General features: G+C 37.7%; 3 protein-coding genes across 4 annotated transcripts in view; all 3 read left to right on the top strand.

The window, feature by feature from the left end:
• The window catches only part of LOC140670815 (potassium channel subfamily K member 15), a 52,133-nt gene extending 43,749 nt beyond the window's left edge, over window positions 1-8,384 (top strand). Inside the window, exon 8 of the mRNA XM_072901609.1 lies at window positions 8,298-8,384. The gene's annotated coding sequence lies outside the window, so the exon portion shown is untranslated. The remainder of the gene's footprint in view (window positions 1-8,297) is intronic.
• Window positions 8,385-8,492: 108 nt separating this feature from the next.
• On the top strand, window positions 8,493-14,303 carry LOC140670814 (TWiK family of potassium channels protein 18). 2 transcript variants are annotated; one of them, XM_072901608.1, is made up of 5 exons: window positions 8,493-8,753; window positions 9,779-10,130; window positions 10,834-11,231; window positions 12,699-13,070; window positions 14,121-14,303. In XM_072901608.1, exons 1-5 carry the CDS (start codon window positions 8,493-8,495, stop codon window positions 14,301-14,303), a joined length of 1,566 nt encoding a protein of 521 aa, XP_072757709.1. The 2 variants fall into 2 exon arrangements, with proteins under 2 accessions (XP_072757709.1, XP_072757708.1); XM_072901607.1 differs by having other exon boundaries at window positions 12,699-13,146; window positions 14,121-14,256.
• LOC140670816 (uncharacterized) lies at window positions 14,300-16,195 on the top strand. Its single transcript, XM_072901611.1, has one exon. It carries the CDS (start codon window positions 14,300-14,302, stop codon window positions 14,888-14,890), a length of 591 nt encoding a protein of 196 aa, XP_072757712.1. The 3' UTR covers window positions 14,891-16,195.
• Window positions 16,196-17,251: the final 1,056 nt, after the last annotated feature.

A 17,251-nucleotide genomic window follows, 5' to 3' on the forward strand; every position in this document is an offset into this window, starting at 1 on the left:
GTGTTAATTAATGTTTTTGCTGGAAATTCAATTATACGATTATAAAATTATCCGCATTTGCCGATCGATACTTATCGGAAAACTGAGAGAGATAAAAATAGAATCCTTCCATTTGAAGGTTAATTGACAGATGTGAAAAAGTCATGGCTAAGCCCGAATAAGCATCCCCCTTGCTGCATCTACTGGGTAGCCCCATGGAAGCGACCGAAGAGAAGTTCAGTCCAGCATCTCTCTCTCTCTCTCTCTCTCTCTCTCTCTCTCTCTCTCTCTCTTCTCGTCACCGATCCCCGCACCGACCTCGAAGCCTCCGGCTGCTGCTCGACTATCGATTGCGAACCACCAGGAGGGAGAACCACGAAGAGGCACCCTTCTCTCGGCACTTGTCTCTCTCTCTCTCTCTCACTCTCTCTATCTCTTGCTTGCTTGCGCTAACTCGTTACGCGGTGCTACCGCGTTTCCTACCAACTAGTATGCCTGTATACAGCGACGCTTGTCTATAGGGTAGCTTATGTACCACTACGCGCATAAATTCCAATTAAGCGTGGTCCGCCAGCGACGAGGTGGAATTCCTTCCTAGTCGTCGCGTCGATGGATATCCGCTCGATGCTCGATCCTCGCCGGATCTCCTCTCGGAAACTGTTTTGTCTCTATGATGCTTTCAAAACGTACTTCCGTTTCTAATGAGCCACCTATCTCACGAACTCGCGGAATGAAAAATGTTAGGAAAGCAGGATTTAATAAAAAAAAATAAAAAAAAAAAAAAAAAAAAAAAAAAGCGCGCGGTTAATAACATCGGGTTTAAAAAGATTGTGCTGCGTATTTTTATTTTTCTTTCTTTTCTTTTTTTTTAATCCGAATATTAATCTTTATTTTCAATTTCAACACTGGAACTTTAATATATGTATTAGCCCCGCGTAAATGTTCTCGTCACGTGGTGCTGCGACTAATCCTCGAGACTTTAATTGAATATAAACTCAAATTAGTTTTAATAGAACTCTTTTATACTCATTTCACGTAAATTTTGCGTTAAATTAATCAAGAGTTTAAAAGACAGAGCTAAAAAGGGAGCTAGAGATCAACAAAACCACATGCATATATATATATATATATATATATATATATATATATATATGTATATATGTGTGAGAAATAATGAAATTCTATCGTATTTTTGCTGGAAAAAAATGTTGAATCCCATTTTATCGAAATACCGTTGCATCTGTTTGAAAAATACAATAATAAGGTTAGGAGAGGAAGACGTGGGAGGCACATTATATAATTTTATTACGTTGCAAATTCCATTGTAATCAATTAGTGCGCACGACTTAATATTATTTTCCATCGCGATCATAACCGACCGCATCTCTATAATAATAGTAGCAGTTACGTTAACCACAGCAATTGGTTAATCGAGCTTCAGATGGAATACTAGGGTCTCTAGTGAACGACGCGCTCACAGGCAAGCAGCGTGATTACACGATACGCTATCGTTCCCCTAACTACGATTATAGCGAACGACTATATATCGCGCACTATAAGCTCTCCGCACACAAATTCCAATTAAACGCCCGGAATTCCTTTCGCATGCCAATCGATTACTACGACAATGTAACTGCGGAATTGTGTGATGCGTGCTAGTCTACACTCTAGTCTATACCTCTCTCGTATCCATATAGTTCTCCCTCGGGAGCTGTCATCAGAAGTATCTCATGTCTGACGGTAGCTCCGAGATCTCTGTGAGCTCTTGTTGAAGCGATGACGCTTGCAAGTGCATAGCTCGCGTCTTCTTGGAATCGTGAACGCGACGTGCGGAAATGCAAATAATCCTCCAAGGGAGATAAAGCTTTGTGATTGCGTATAAGCTCTGAAGAAAATATAAAATAACATATGACAAGGTATAAAAATAGATGGCGATCAAAGGAAACTTTTAACGTTTGCGCTTGATTACACTTTTTTATTACAAAAGATGCAAGAGATTGTATAAGAGGTTGCAAGATATGTATAATATTTTCCTGAAAATATGAAATATAAAGTAAATCTTAAAAAATTATAAAGCTTCTTTGCGATATAGAATTTTAAAAGAAAGAGATTCAATTATAATAGAAATTTTTTAAGAAAATAAAATATCTCTTACGAGAATGATAAATCATGTCGGAATAACAATTAATATAATATCAATAATGTATGATAATATTTTTCAAACTAAAAATGTCACTAATTAAAATAGTAAAAAAAGGTTTTATGAAAAATTAATAAAAATTTCACTGACTTTATTGAAAAATATATTTGCAAAAGATCCTAACATTTTTTCCATTTATTTTAAATTATTTATTATTTAATTTAAATTATTATTTTTTGGAAAAAATTCCACATCTAGAATAAAATATATGTATGGCTAGTATTAAAATTCAGAATATTATATATTATAGATATATGCGTACATCATTTTTTTTATTCCTAAAAAAATGTGGCAAAAAAAAAGTCGGATGTTTCCTTAAAAATATGTATTGCAATTTATCTCATATGTTATATTGTTTATAATATAAAATATATTTAAAAATATCTGAAATATTGATCGAAATAATCACTATCGCTAATTGACTGCAGTGAGGTTTTACTCTGATTTGCAGTGATATATATATTTATGACTGTCACTACTTATTGATTCAATACCTTTCAATGATAATACACACGATTTCATTCAAGAGAGTATACATTTCGCAAACCATGTGAGATAGTCATAGTTCTAAGAATCAGAGATTTAGACAAATCCGATGGCCGATGTATCCTCATTGTAGACATCGAGCGAAAATAAAGAGATGAGAGAGCCTCCCACACACGTATCGATATTGGAAAATTATTTATCCCATCTATCCCACGTGTGACGGGCACGCCTCGACTTTTGACAGACCCTTTGAACGCTGCGTAGACAGCCTTAATTCATCTCGCCGCCGAAGCTGACTTATCGTTATACGTCAATGTCATGGCAAGGCTTTATACGTAATATATACAGGCTCTCTTCCATCCGCATATTTTGACACGCAAATTTTAAATATTATTAAAAATTGCTTTTATTCAACGATTACATTTTCAAGCTCGCGAGATCCATAAATGATGCATGCGCGCGCACATATATCTGATTTAGATGTACGTACGTTCCAATTAAAAATATCAAAAGTTCATCCAATTTAACGATTGCATCTTCAAGTTCACATGTGATAAAAATGGAAACGGATAGTAATTTGTATTTTAAGGAAGAACGTGTCGGATATATTTTAAGCGGTGAATTTGAGCCGACGATTTTTCTCAGCTCCTTCATTAAAATGAAAATGGGACAAAAATAACATTTTATTTTCACATTTGGATAATTGGATCATGCCCCTATGTGGTTTAATTCACAGAGAATTTGGGCAACCTCGCGGTCCATATACCACCGTATTTTCTCCGATGTTATTTCGCGTCCTACATTAAAGGAACATTTTTGGATTAGTATCCGCTCCACTAGGGGAGAATGTAATTCGATCACGAACCTGAATTAATCCCTTAATTAATGCACAAGTTAATCCCACGCACGTTCATGAGCAAAAGAAAATTCGCATCTCTATTTTCACGCTCGGCCGATTGCGACGCATACCCGATTATGCGATATCTGCTCACCCGTGAATTTCAATTAAACGAACGAGGCTCTCAGCCTATCGGCTAATAGCGTCGATAGACGATACCTGATGTAACGAGCGATACGTTACGCGCAAAAGGCGCGATCTCGTTCGGATCTCGAAAATTCCTGACCTTAATTTAATCGCTCCGCGCTTCTTTCTATCTTCGGATTTTCTCGATTCATTCGTACAACAAATTGTCCTCGATGAAGATGTAAGAACGTATTTTTGATTCTTGATTTTACATTTTAATATATTTTTTCATATTCGAGTCACTTGGCGTTATCTCGTTATTTGTAAAAAAAAAAAAAAAAAAAAAAAAAAAATATCGCCTTCTTTTGATATAAAAAAAACCGCGGCTGAGAATGATCTGAAATAAAATTGAAACATTCCGTTGCACGTATTATTGATAAAGTTTTAACCTGCATTCGATGTTTCCGTTCATACTGCTCTGCCCTTCGATTTTAATCAACGACCCGTAATTTATCGTATATTCGATACTGAAAATTTCGTCGAGAAATAACATTTTATTTGATGATTGAGCGAAGAATGAGATTTCGTTATCCATTCGCGGGAAATTGAAAAACTACTGGCTTTTATCAACAAGGAGAATCTATTTTAGATTCCATCCATAGCGCAGGAACACACATGTATTTTGCGTGAAAGCTATTCGCTTTCGGCCCCGACAATGTACATCATACAGCATTCAGTTATCTGCAACAGCGTGTTCCTACGAGTTTTTTTTTCCTTTTTCTTTTTTTTTTTTTTTTTTTTGAAAAAACACGCTTCCGGCATTTTCGCAGCAATCACGAACACTGCTCGCGTACGTCGCGTTAAGCGATGTTCCGGAAAAAAAAAAAAAAAAAAAAGCGTTAGAAGCTCGAACGTAACAATTCTCTCAGATACGCTCGCGAGGAGAAGATAATATATAGGAAAAATCCTCCGGGAAGGAAATCCCTTCACGCAACGTCGTGTCACAAAATTCACCGTGTTTTCGATTCGACGACCTCGCTATATCATGGGAAACCTGCCTCGATTCTCGCCGGGGGCGAGAGAAACGTGCATCAGGTGTTGCGCCCGTAACATTTGCCGGAGGCATCTTCGGGAAGGATCCATCAAGCTTAGGTATCCACGACCGTTTGTTGAGGCAAAAATATATTGACGTATATAGTTGTACGTCTTGTATCTCTCAGACCAGCCTTAGTTATGCCTCTGATCTAAACGAATGCTAGCCATCAATTAACGATCATCCGTCATTCTATCTGTGAATAGAAATATTTACACGTTTACTTTGAGAAAAAGAGCGGATTTTAAATCCGTCGAGGAATCTCACTCAATGACACTCTTCGTCAAGTATCTACGAGACAACGACAAGTACTCTAGTGGTGTTTAGTGATTGTTAAGGCATTTACGATATCTAATGTACCTTGTCGCGTAGGCGGGTACCGACGTATCTCTCTCTCCGACGTTGTTGTTCAGCCAGGACGTGACTTGTGTGTATGTGTGTGAGAGAGGCTGAGGCAGGAGGATGGCGAAAGGAGTCGACTCTACTATATGGCACGACGACCCACATTCCGTCGAATTTAATTTCATGCCTTATCTCCGGTAGCCGACGGTACAATGCCTCAACTGGGACGGTCGCGGATCTCTTTCTCGCACGTGGAACCATCGCATACGCACACACACATACACGTGTACACATATACGTGCTGTTAACGGTGTCATACGCACACCATACACTTCGCTCTTTACCTCGCATGTTCTATTTATACACGTGGTGCGTCTCTACTGTTCTCCCTCAGACAGAAGATCTCTTGTTCTATCTTGCTCTCTTGTAATTGCCTGTCTTTCCTCTCTCTCTCTCTCTCTCTCTCTCTTTCTCTTTCTCTTTCCTTTTCGTGCATTGAAAATAGATGCGATGTGATAATTTTTACTGCGCGCGTGATAAAAACCAGCAGAGATTAATTCAAGATTTTATTGTATTAAAAGTCGGTGTCTCCCCAGCTAAATTGAAATTATTCAATTTATTTCATTTTAGTATATATCTATATATATATATATATATGTACATATAATTTACCAACGCTCAAGAAAATATTTTGCTAATGTAGATAGATTTCTAGATGTTTCGATTAAAATTTATCGCTACTTTTTGTATCTGTTAGAATATCGTTTGTCACGTTTAAAATTTATAGCAACAATATTCTAGCAATACCTCTAGAAAATTTAGATTCCATTGCCAAATATTAATCACAAATATAATTGTCCTTGACGATAGGCCTTAAAGATAGGCATCAGAGAAAAATTTCCCGTCTAAATTACACTAATAGTACAGATATAAATTCTGTCTCTGTCGTTTAAATCGATTAAATGCAAAATATATGCAGTTTTTGCTAATAATTTATCTGTTTCATTGAATGTTTTATACCTAGAAAATTTTTGTTCAAGTTGCAAGATCATTTTTATGAGCGAACCAAGTCTTGATATCTCGTATCACATTACAAAGACGAGAGAATTTTCGTACAAAGCAAGCGAGTCATTTTCCTCCCTCTCGCGAGAAGGGAGTTTCTGTACTATTTATTATTAATTGTAAGATCTAACACCTACCATAGAAAGCTCTACACGTCAATCTGCATACGCATTCTTCCCATCTCTCTTGACCCTTATTTCTCTCTCTCCTCCTTTCTCTCTCAGACGTCTCCCTATCGTCTCGCTCAGGATACTGAATCCCGTCTCCGTCTCCGTCTTTTCCACTTGTGTCGCGCGAGAGTGCACCTATTATGCATCGTGCATTCGTGCATCTGACGTACGAGTTTCTCCGAGCAACGAGCGAACGCATAAACGGAACGTAGTATACCGAGGGTCGATCGGCTATTTCTGCTTCTCCGACTCGTCGCGCTGACGATTGCTTTATCAGACGTAACGGGGGCTGACTGACGGAACGGGGTGGCGTACCATCGGTTTCCATATCGACGGAATAAAAGCCGTCGTTTTGTGAAGCGACGAGCTACCAGGGACGACGCGATACCGTATTCTTTAGTTAATCTCCAACAAACTTTCGTTAAGTAGAATTCCCATTGCATTTTATTTTAAAACTTGGAGAGTTACAAAGATGTTAAAGATTAACGAGAATTGCCAAGGCGAAAGATGATGACGTTTGTGTGTCTCTTTTCTTTTCCGAGAAAGAAAAGTCAAAGAATCTATTCCCGAGACAAATTTCCTCGTATCGCGAGATACACCATCCGAAAAGTGTGCGTGCTCGTGTGCGTATGTGTGTGTTCACGTCGCAAATATAGCAGCCAATGTTTGCGGACGCGTTAGAAATAACAAATCCATCGCCGTATATATCCGCTGTATGAATGTTTACACGACGATAGTGTAGTCTCGGGCCGAGAGTGTTGATTGCGCGTAGAGTTACGCAACCCTCGAGCGTGAAAAGCGCTTCTCCGAAAGGCCATTAACCCCTAACGAGCCAATTACTCGGAAGGAGCTATTTGTCTCTGTACATCTAATCGCATCGCCGACGCATCTAATCGCATCCTTATCTCAGTTACCTACGTATTGTACAGGGGTCGAGAACCTCGTCTCGAGAACGATCTTTGGAGATGACAAAAAACGTAACGGTAACATCGTTGCGTATACATAATTGAATAATTTCATTTTCATATTAAAGTAACCGAAATTTATATCTCTCCCTTTTCTCCTTTCTCCACAGAAAAAAAAAAAAAGAATATTCTTATTTTGACAATATCTTTAGTTTCAAAATGTAAAAATCTTGAAATGAGATTATATTTTACGTTAAACAAAGAAACTTTGCTTGGATGAAGACATTTTATATAGTTCAACCAAGAAAAATATATTCTTGTTATTTAAGACTAATTTTCTTGAATGGAGAGGAAAAAATGTTGGATAGAAAATAACATGTTCAAATTAAAGATTATAATTTTCTTAGAGTTAAAATAATTATTTAATTTTTGAAATGACAATTGTTGTATTAAAATAAGATTATAATATTGTTGGAATTTAAGATGTGTTTTCTTCCAATTCTTCCAAGAAGATTATAAATTGTTGCGTATATATGAAACAATGAACGCGTTCATATGAGTATGAACATTTTGATTTGACATTTACTTTTTTTCTGTGTCGTACGACGAAAATAATTTGATTGGAAGGTGCAAAGAATATACAACGCGTTTGGGGATCGTTTGCAAAGCGACAAAGAATCCTATAGGGTAAGTGTGCCCCTTAAGCTGATGCTCAATGATGTTTATTAATTTAAAGAATTTTCCTAATTTCTTTTACTTCTCAAAGTATTAATTTCATAATTCAATATTTTTTTAATATTATGAATTTTTTTGTAATTAAAATATTTAAAAAGAACTGAAAAATAATTAAAATAAATTTCAGTATTTTAAAAATATTAACATGTCATACATATAATTTTAATATATACATAAAAAATTGAATTTAAAAAAAAAATTAATATCCATAATTTCACAACATTAGATTATATTATGTAGGAAAATAAATTAAGGGCATAGTAACTAGTTGAGCTACAGTAATTGGCACATTTACCCTATAGCTACTCTCTAATCTAAACCTCGATTATGTGCATATAAATGCATATAAATGCATTTAAAGGCACGCGTCCTGATTGCAGATCGGGCAGTCCCGCAGCGGATGGATGGCGCGACGACGGTAGGACGACGTTAGAACGTTACCGCTTGCGGCTGCAGCTGCGGCGGCGTCATCGGTCGCTGCATCTGCAGCTGCGGCGGCAGCGACGGCGACGACGGCGACGGCGACGGCGACGGCTAATCGCGATCTTAATCAGCAATGCAGAACGCCGGCGAGAGTTATTATCAGAGGGCGCCGAGATGCTGTCCGGGCAGAAGCAGTAACAATAACAACAACAACAACAACACGGGCGGCTCGGTGCGAGGCGCGGAGCTGCTCTGCTGCTGCTGCAGTTGCAGCACCGCCACCTCCACCAAGACCCCGGGGCTGCTGGCGAGCCTCGGCGTGTGCGTGCTCGTTCTCGGCTACACCCTGCTCGGCGCGTTCGCCTTCATGGCCCTCGAGGGAGGCTTCAAATCGGTGAGCGACAAGCGTTGATTAAATTGCTCGGCGTGATTCTAATTGTCGAAGGTATGGCCGATGAAATTTACGCGAGCCGGGGGATTTTAATCGAGATCGCCGGAATCGATTCATCGATTCCGGCTGTCCACATTTTTTTCCTCAACGGATTCAATTGTGAAATTTTCGAACATTGTTGAAGAAGATAAAAACAAATTTATTAATTGGGAATAATTATACACCCGGGAATGCAACATTTTCATGTTCAACAAACGCCAATCGATACCGAAGCGAATCGAGCTAATGTCATTTGAAGAAAAATTTGATTAACCGGAATTGAAACAGCCAATTGCTGTTGATGCAATCATCTCTTATTCCGATTCTGTAATCATGTGCGTTGCGGATAATAAAAATAACACGTTTATAAAAAAATAAAAAAAAAACTAGAAAAACGAGATAATTATTTTTTATTTTCAGTCTTATGATAATGAATCTTTGATTTTCAACAAGGATTCGTTGTTTAAAAATAAGTTAATAAGATTCTCGTATTTAAAATATTGAATTTATTATATCGCAAAAAGCTAATTATGACTTATTTTCATTACACGAAGCTTATACTTAATTTAGCTTGTATTTAAAGATCCGAAGAATACTAAATTTGAAAAAATTGAAAATTATTTTGTTAATATTAATCGGCATAATTTACAACTTTTTAGATAAATATAGAGCAATGTTTAATCATGCAAATCTAGTTAATTTCTAGATTAAATTATTTTTAAAATAACTGAAATTTATAATATATTTAATTTGAATAAAACAATTTTTTTCAAACCGTCATATATGTATAATAAATCATATTATAATTAGTTCTTTTTCATACCTGTTTTATCTAAAATTTTCCAATGTTATTTTCAATTTATTATGGAGCTCAGAATTAAATTTAGCATTAAAAAAGGTACAGAAAATACTCGTTCTCTTTTCGAGATTCGAAAGAAAGAAATTATGTTATTGAATTATGTAATCAGGTCCATGTCTTTTTTACACAGGATTCAACTACTGAGGTCGCGTCCTCGAAACCCGACGGTGGTTCCTACGTGCTACCGAACCTGGAAAATGATTCCGCCGCTATGGAATTGAGAGCGCGCACGGTCGAGAAACTCTGGAGCATTACCGAGGATCTTAATGTTCTTTACAAAGAAAACTGGACCCGCCTAGCAGCTCGGGAGGTCCTCGAGTTTCAGGAGAATCTGGCCCGCGGACTCAGACGCACCTCGTACGAACAGGTGCCACCGTTGTCATCACGATCACGAGAACATCACGCGGATAGACGCCTACATAGTCGACGATGGACCTTCAGCGGTAGCTTGTTGTACTCTCTGACCCTGATCACGACCATAGGTTGGTCTAAATTCAATCTGTTTCTTTCTTTATGCAAATTGAACAAAGAAAAATTATCTCAACTTTGTCGTATAAATTTGCTCCTACTTATGTAATATCTACAAGTAGTAAATCAGAGAAACTCTGGTCAAACATTTTCAGACTCAGATTTATTTACGACAAAATATATTCCTATAAAAATGTACACTCAAAAAAATATTTTGCTAATGTAGATAGACTTTTAAGTGTCACAATTAAAATTTATCGCTATTCTTTGTATCTGTTAAAATATCGTTTGTCACGTATAGAATTCACAGCAGCAATATTCTAGCAATACCTCTAGAAATTTTAGATCTCATTGGCAAATATTAATCACAAATATAATTGTCCTTGACAATAGGCCTTAAAGATAGGCATCGCAGACAAATTTTCCGTCTAAATTACACTAATATAGTACAGAAATAAATTCTGTCTCTGTCATTTAAATCGATTAAGTGCAAAATATATATGCAGTATCACAGTCGTTGCTAATAATTTATCCGTTTCAGTGAATTTTGTACAGCTAGAAAATTTTTGTTAAAGTTGCAAGATCATTTTTTTGAATGATAACTAATTCTTTTTACTGTCAGTGTGAGATTTCACCGTTTACAGTGTATCAAATTTATAATGAAAACTGGCTAAATAACGATAACATCCCTGATTTAAGATCCGATTCCGTTTTCAGGATACGGTAGCGTTGCGCCGCGCACAGTCTGGGGCCGACTGATCACCATAGTCTACGCCTTGGCGGGTATCCCGCTGATGCTGGTCTACCTCAGCACGGTGGGCGACGTGCTCGCCCGTAGTTTCCGTCGTCTTTACGGACGCATGTGTCGGCGGCAGCGCAACTGCACGAGGAAGCGACAGCCACCGCCGCCGCCGCCGCCGGTTGGCGGTATAATGACCAAGGCGTATCGTTATGACAATCATGTGGAGACAAAGGGTGGCGGCAATTATTACTCGGCGAGCAGGGAGAGCTCCTGCGACGATTTAGGTATCCGCGGCGCCGGCAGCGCGATTCTGCTCGACTGTGGCAGCGAAGGCCTCTTGCATGCTACTACCAGCTCGACGGCCGCGCTTCAGGTAATCGTGGATGAATCGTTAATCGCAAGAAGAAAGAGGGAGAAAGATTCATTTCTTTAAATTGAATTATATTAATTAAATTAATTTTTCCTAATAAAAATGTGGACAGAAAATGCTGCGATAAATTATTATATTAATATGAATTTTCATTGAACTTGAAATAAATATTACATATTTTTGTTTTAATTTATAAAAATATAAAAAAATACATATATATGTATATAATATATATTCTTTTAAATTAACATCTTTAAGATATTTACTTATATTTCTCTTCGTATATTAACACTTCAAAGTGACGTATTAGATTATTGCGAGATTCGCGTTGACTTACTCTAATCTTTTTAATCGCACGAGAGAAACAATAAAGATGTGGAAATGAAACGTTGACAAACTTACAGAAGCATGTAGATAATGTGATATTATCAAAAGAGATATTCACCGCGCTATTTAAATTCGCTAAATTGTAATTTAGTAAAAAGAAAACCACGACGAAAAAAACTCTTCTTCTAAACTTCAAGAACTCGATATAGGACGATTTAGCATATAAATGAACACTGAAGGCAACAACTATAAGCTTTTAATAAATAAATTAATTAAGCGGCAAAAGTTTACATTTATTTCTAATGAAATGTAATACTTAATTAGTGAGAAATCTCGAAATTTGTCGATTTGTAGAAGATATATGTTTTAATATCTTTCCCATTTTTCTTAAAAATCCTGTCTAAAATTTCCAAAGGAAGACACACTCTTTCTTTCTCTCCCTTTTTCTTTTTTTCACTTTGCATTATAATTGTTTATTATATAATTTTCTGCGGATTTATTTTGCCTGTTATATTAAATCACTTGTTACATTAATATCAGGATTGGAAAGTAACGCGTTACCGTTACAGTTACTTTTTTTGGTAACAAAGTGATAACGGCGTTACTATTTTTTTTTCTGTAACTGTAACGGTGATAACGTAGTTACATTTTTTTAGTAACGGTAACGAATTTTACGTAGTTACTTTTATATATGGAACCTATTTATGACATATTATATTTTCTATTTTCGTATCTTCAATCTTGAATTATCAACAGATATTCATATAGGTCCATATTTAAAACACACTAACATCTTTGTAATCATAATTATGAGAGTACAAAAAATATATCGTGTATAATTGATTATAGTTATAAATTTAATGCAAACTGAAATTTTTTTATTTATACTTTGAGTATTTAAAAATTTTTCCCTTATTATTTATGATTTTACAAATTTAAAATGAAAGATTAAAAAAAGATTATTTTATTAATATTTTAATTATTAATTTTTTAAATAAAATGTATTACAAAAGTATATATATCTTTTATTCAATTTTTAATCTTGTTTTAACATTAAAAAAGTAACGAATAACTAGGTTACTTTTTAAAAGTAACTTTTCCATCCCTGATTAATATATACTTATTGTATGAAATCGTCTTCAGGATATAACAACGGGTAATGGGAAGCGACATTTTCACCCGTGCTCGTTGTCTTTATCGTCGACCTCATCGCCGGCATACGTGCTGGAGACGAATCCGGTCAGGATACCAATCAGCCTGTGCCTGGCGATAATGTTGGTGTACATATGCGGGGGCGCAGTTATGTTCAATCGTCTGGAGGGCTGGAGCCTTTTGGAGGGCGGCTACTTCTGCTTCACCAGTCTCGGTACGATCGGCTTTGGCGACCTGATGCCGGTGGGACGCAACGCCGCCTCGGCCACCCTGGAGGAGCTCAGTCTGTGCGCCTGCTCGCTCTACATCCTCGCCGGGATGGGCCTGATCGCCATGTGCTTCAACCTCGTCCAGGAGGAGGTGGTACGCGTGGTCAGGGTCTTCGGTAGAACCTGCGGCATGTCGTCGGGCGTGATGGTCGGACCTATCGGTGGTACAGGTATCCCTGATGAAGGCATTCGGTGGGGAATCCGTAGCGAAAATCTCCCGTAAAAAAAAAAAAAAAAAAAAAAAGATAGCATCGTGAGAAATCGCACCTTTTTTGACGGCCGTCGCGCGCGTCAGTTATGCCCGGAAAGATAGATTTTTTTTTTTCTTTACAACAATTAATTAATTCGATATGTATATATGTTGATATAGTGTGCGATTCTGGCGCAGTGAGTTGTGCGTCTGCTCTCTGTACCTATCGATCAGCGAATTTGTTCGATTTTATTTGATCGCCACCTCTCGGAAAGCAATGGCCTAACCCACCGAGAGTATCTTGCCATAAAATTCCCTCCATCTAGGCCGTTCGGAACCGGCATTAAAAAACTGTAGGTCCCATATGGCTGCAGGTAAGACGCACTCTGCAGTTATATATTGAGGGACACCACCTTCCAATAACAGAAGGTCTAAAGAATCAGGCAAAATAGTGGGGGAGTCAATGATGCACAAAGCCTGGCAGAAGATGCTGGGCTCGAATTATTAGCACTCTTTAAAAAGAAAACCCTTCCAATAACAGAAGGCTAATTCAGGCAAAATAGTGGGGGTGTCAATAATCCACAAAGCCTGGCAGAAAATGCTGGGACTCAAATTATTGACACTCTCAAGTAACGGGGGTCACAGAGGTTACTAAATAGAGAGCTAGGTGACAACAGTAGGGACTGTACTAGTCCCCACCTGTCATAATATACTACTACTACTACTACTACTACTATGTTGATATATATATATATGTACAACATGATTATTAGCGTGATAATAGTTTTGAATAGTTCGTACCGAAACAGTTACCGTCGTGCGCAACGTCCGATGTCAATTCGCGCGGTCGAAGAAACGAGAGAATTTCCGCAAAAGAGCACGACCGGAAGGAATAAAACGAGGCGAATGATCGTCACGAAACAGGCGTCACAGTCTCTCTCCTTTTCTTTGCAGCAGGCGCCGTTCCCGGTCTCAAGGCCGACCTCGACGACGGAGGCGGCACCAGCGACTCGAGACTGTCCGAACAAGAGGAGGAGGCGATCGCCATGTCGATGGTGCCGGCCGGCTCCTGACAACATCAGGCCAGGAGCCCCGGCGACGGCAAGCTCCTGGCCCATCCGTCTAACACTGCCATGAAGTTGTCGCCCGGCCATCACACGTTGCCGCGGAAGAAGACGTTGCCGCTGGACGTCACGAGCAGGACTACGACGAGCAACGTCTCCTCGTCCTCGGGCGCCAACGCTCAGCAACAGCAGTTCCAACGGGGCCAGCCGTTAAGAAGAAGCTGCCTGTCGCCGACGCAGCATCATCAACAGCAACAGCATCAACAACAGACGCCGCACCATCATCAACAACATTGCCAGGAGAGCTCGTTGCATTTCGAGTACTTTGTGCCACGCAGCGTCAGCGAGTTCAATCTCGCCGCTGCCGTGACGGACATGGCGGTGCCGCCTCCGCCACCGGCATCGGTGCTCAGGCCCTCCTCGGCGATGACGCCGCCGGTTGCCACCGGGATGACCGTCGTCGCTAGCAGCCAGACACGGCTGCTGGACGGCAGCGGTGGTGGTGGTGGTGGTGGTGGTGGTGGTGGTGGTGGTGGTGGTGGTTGCAATACCGCCACGAGAAGCCGCGAAAAAATGGTCACGTTCGAAGACGAGGGGCTCGGGGTTACCTCGACGCCCACCAGGAAGAACCTGCCCGCCCTGGATAATGTCTTCATGTGACGTGTGTCGCGACTCGCACGGATGCTGAAACAGTTGCTGCTGAAGACGAGAGCTTCGCCGCGGATATTTCGCGCCTCAGTTCTAAAGAGTTCGTCGACATGGTAATCGTCAATTGACATTGTCGTCAGTTATGATGGGAGAAAAACCTAAGAGTTATGGGATCTCCGAAAGTGAATTCTTTTCTTTTTTTTTAAGAGACAATTTAACGTGGAATTTAATCGATATTAAAAACGGAGGGAAGCTGTTAGAACTCATCTTATTATTCGGCAGATAATCAAGACATTCTCCAAGATGGTTTTTGGAACACAGATATTCTCCAAACGCACGAAAAAAATAGATCAGTTGACATTAAGATATTGAAAACGCAATACTATTCGATTATATCGTGGATCGACTTATCAGACTAATTAAAGAATCACGAATGAGTACCAAACGGAAAAGAAATTGTTTACGATTACGCGAGTTTTTGATTAAAGTGAAATATAGGAATAGAAAAAAAAAACATCGACAACTTTTACGAAAAATGCATTTCTATATAATGCGCACGAAAAACATAGAAATATTTAAAATACCATAAAAAAGGACAAAATGTGTAGAGACTGTATACAAAGTAAACTCTGGACAGGATGCAATAATCGGAAAATATTTTGTGCACAAAACAGAATTTCTGTCAGAAGCAGTTGAGATAAAAATTTTTCGGCACTAAACACCTTTTTCCTATCACCGGAGAATAGTGCCTAAATGACAATGACATTCTCGACAAACTGTTTGAAGAAGGCGTCTGAAAGAAACCTTCTAATCCCTCAGATATTCTTTGGATATTTTTTAAACATTTTTTTTCGTCCGTGAGACACTTGCGTTGAAATTGAAATTATTTTTACGGATTTTTTTGCGAACCGCGACATGATCTCCATTAAAAGCTTCCCATTGCCATTTCGCGACATCAGGCACAGAAACCGCATAAAGGCGAACTATAGGAGACAAATGTCAAAAGATAAATACTAAAAAAAAAAAAAAAAACAAACAGGTGACAAAATAAGAACATTATGCAATCGACATTGAAGAATTTTCCGTGCTAACGGAACTCCTTCCCCTTCCCTCCCCAACTGAATGTCGACTGTATATTTCTTATCATCGCGATTAAGCTGTAATTATCGTTATTATACCACTTGCGCACAGCGTAGGGGATATCTGTCGAGTATCCGAATTTTATGTCCGATAAGTCTGACTGTGTATTCCGAATGTTACTTGAATAGTTTGTATATATATTCGAAAAGTATATATTAAACATTTTAACTTATACAACTACCCTATTATATATCAAATAAATAAACAAAGTTATATATATATATATATATATATATATATATATATATTATATATTTGAGAGGTCTTGATATACCGTACATCAATTTTAAAGCACTTAAACTATTCAGTTTTATATCATGTTATCGTTATTCTATTTAATAACAAAAATTTTTACCCACAATTACAAAGTAAAAAGGTTGACTTTATTTAAACTATGACAATTTAGAAAGAGTAGCTCTTTTCGTTAGCAAAAAAGCATGGATTAAAATATAACCAAATATATGGGAAAGCGAAAAAAAAATTATATTTAAATATGTTAATCTAGTATTGAGAAGAAGAAATATAAAGATAAGTTGTTTTGCCATATAATTTCGCAACTTTCTTTTTTTAATGATATCTAAGTAAAATTTGAGTAAAATAACGAAAAAAAAAGTAGAATAGAATTATAGTTTTAAGCAATTATGAAGAGCTGCGGAAGTTTTTCTGAATGAGAAGAGAGGTGAAGAAGAATAAGAAGAATAAAAAGAAAAGAGGTAAGGAGTTGAAATTTATAGTTTTATTTTACAGTGAAATATGAAAAAATTTTGGTAATTTTGAAAATATTTGCAATTAAATGTAATTTAACAAACATACCTTTGATGATCTGGATGTTGTGAAAATATACAATATACAATATTGTAAAGATAAAAAATAATATTAAAATATTATTAATCCTTAATGATTAAGATATTTGCATATGTTTATGGACGATCTCGTGTAATTTTTGAGATAATTATGTAATTGTCCATTATGTGCTTATATAAATGTAAATGTGTGTTAAAGATTGTATGGGTGAGAGAAAGGCTCTACATAGATTTATTAGTTTTCCGCGCGAAATGAGATTCGCCCTGCATCACTCGGGGCTTTTAGTGCAAAACGAGATCTACATATATACAATTTTACATTTGCAACTTTCCGCGTAAAACGAAGTTTATTCCATACCGACCGATGCATTCGATGCGAAAGGAAATTCATAATGATACAGTTCCACACGAGTTTGTAACTTTCCGTGAG

The sequence above is a fragment of the Anoplolepis gracilipes genome, chromosome 11, assembly GCF_047496725.1.
Source record: "Anoplolepis gracilipes chromosome 11, ASM4749672v1, whole genome shotgun sequence".
Taxonomy (NCBI): Eukaryota; Metazoa; Arthropoda; class Insecta; order Hymenoptera; family Formicidae; genus Anoplolepis; species Anoplolepis gracilipes.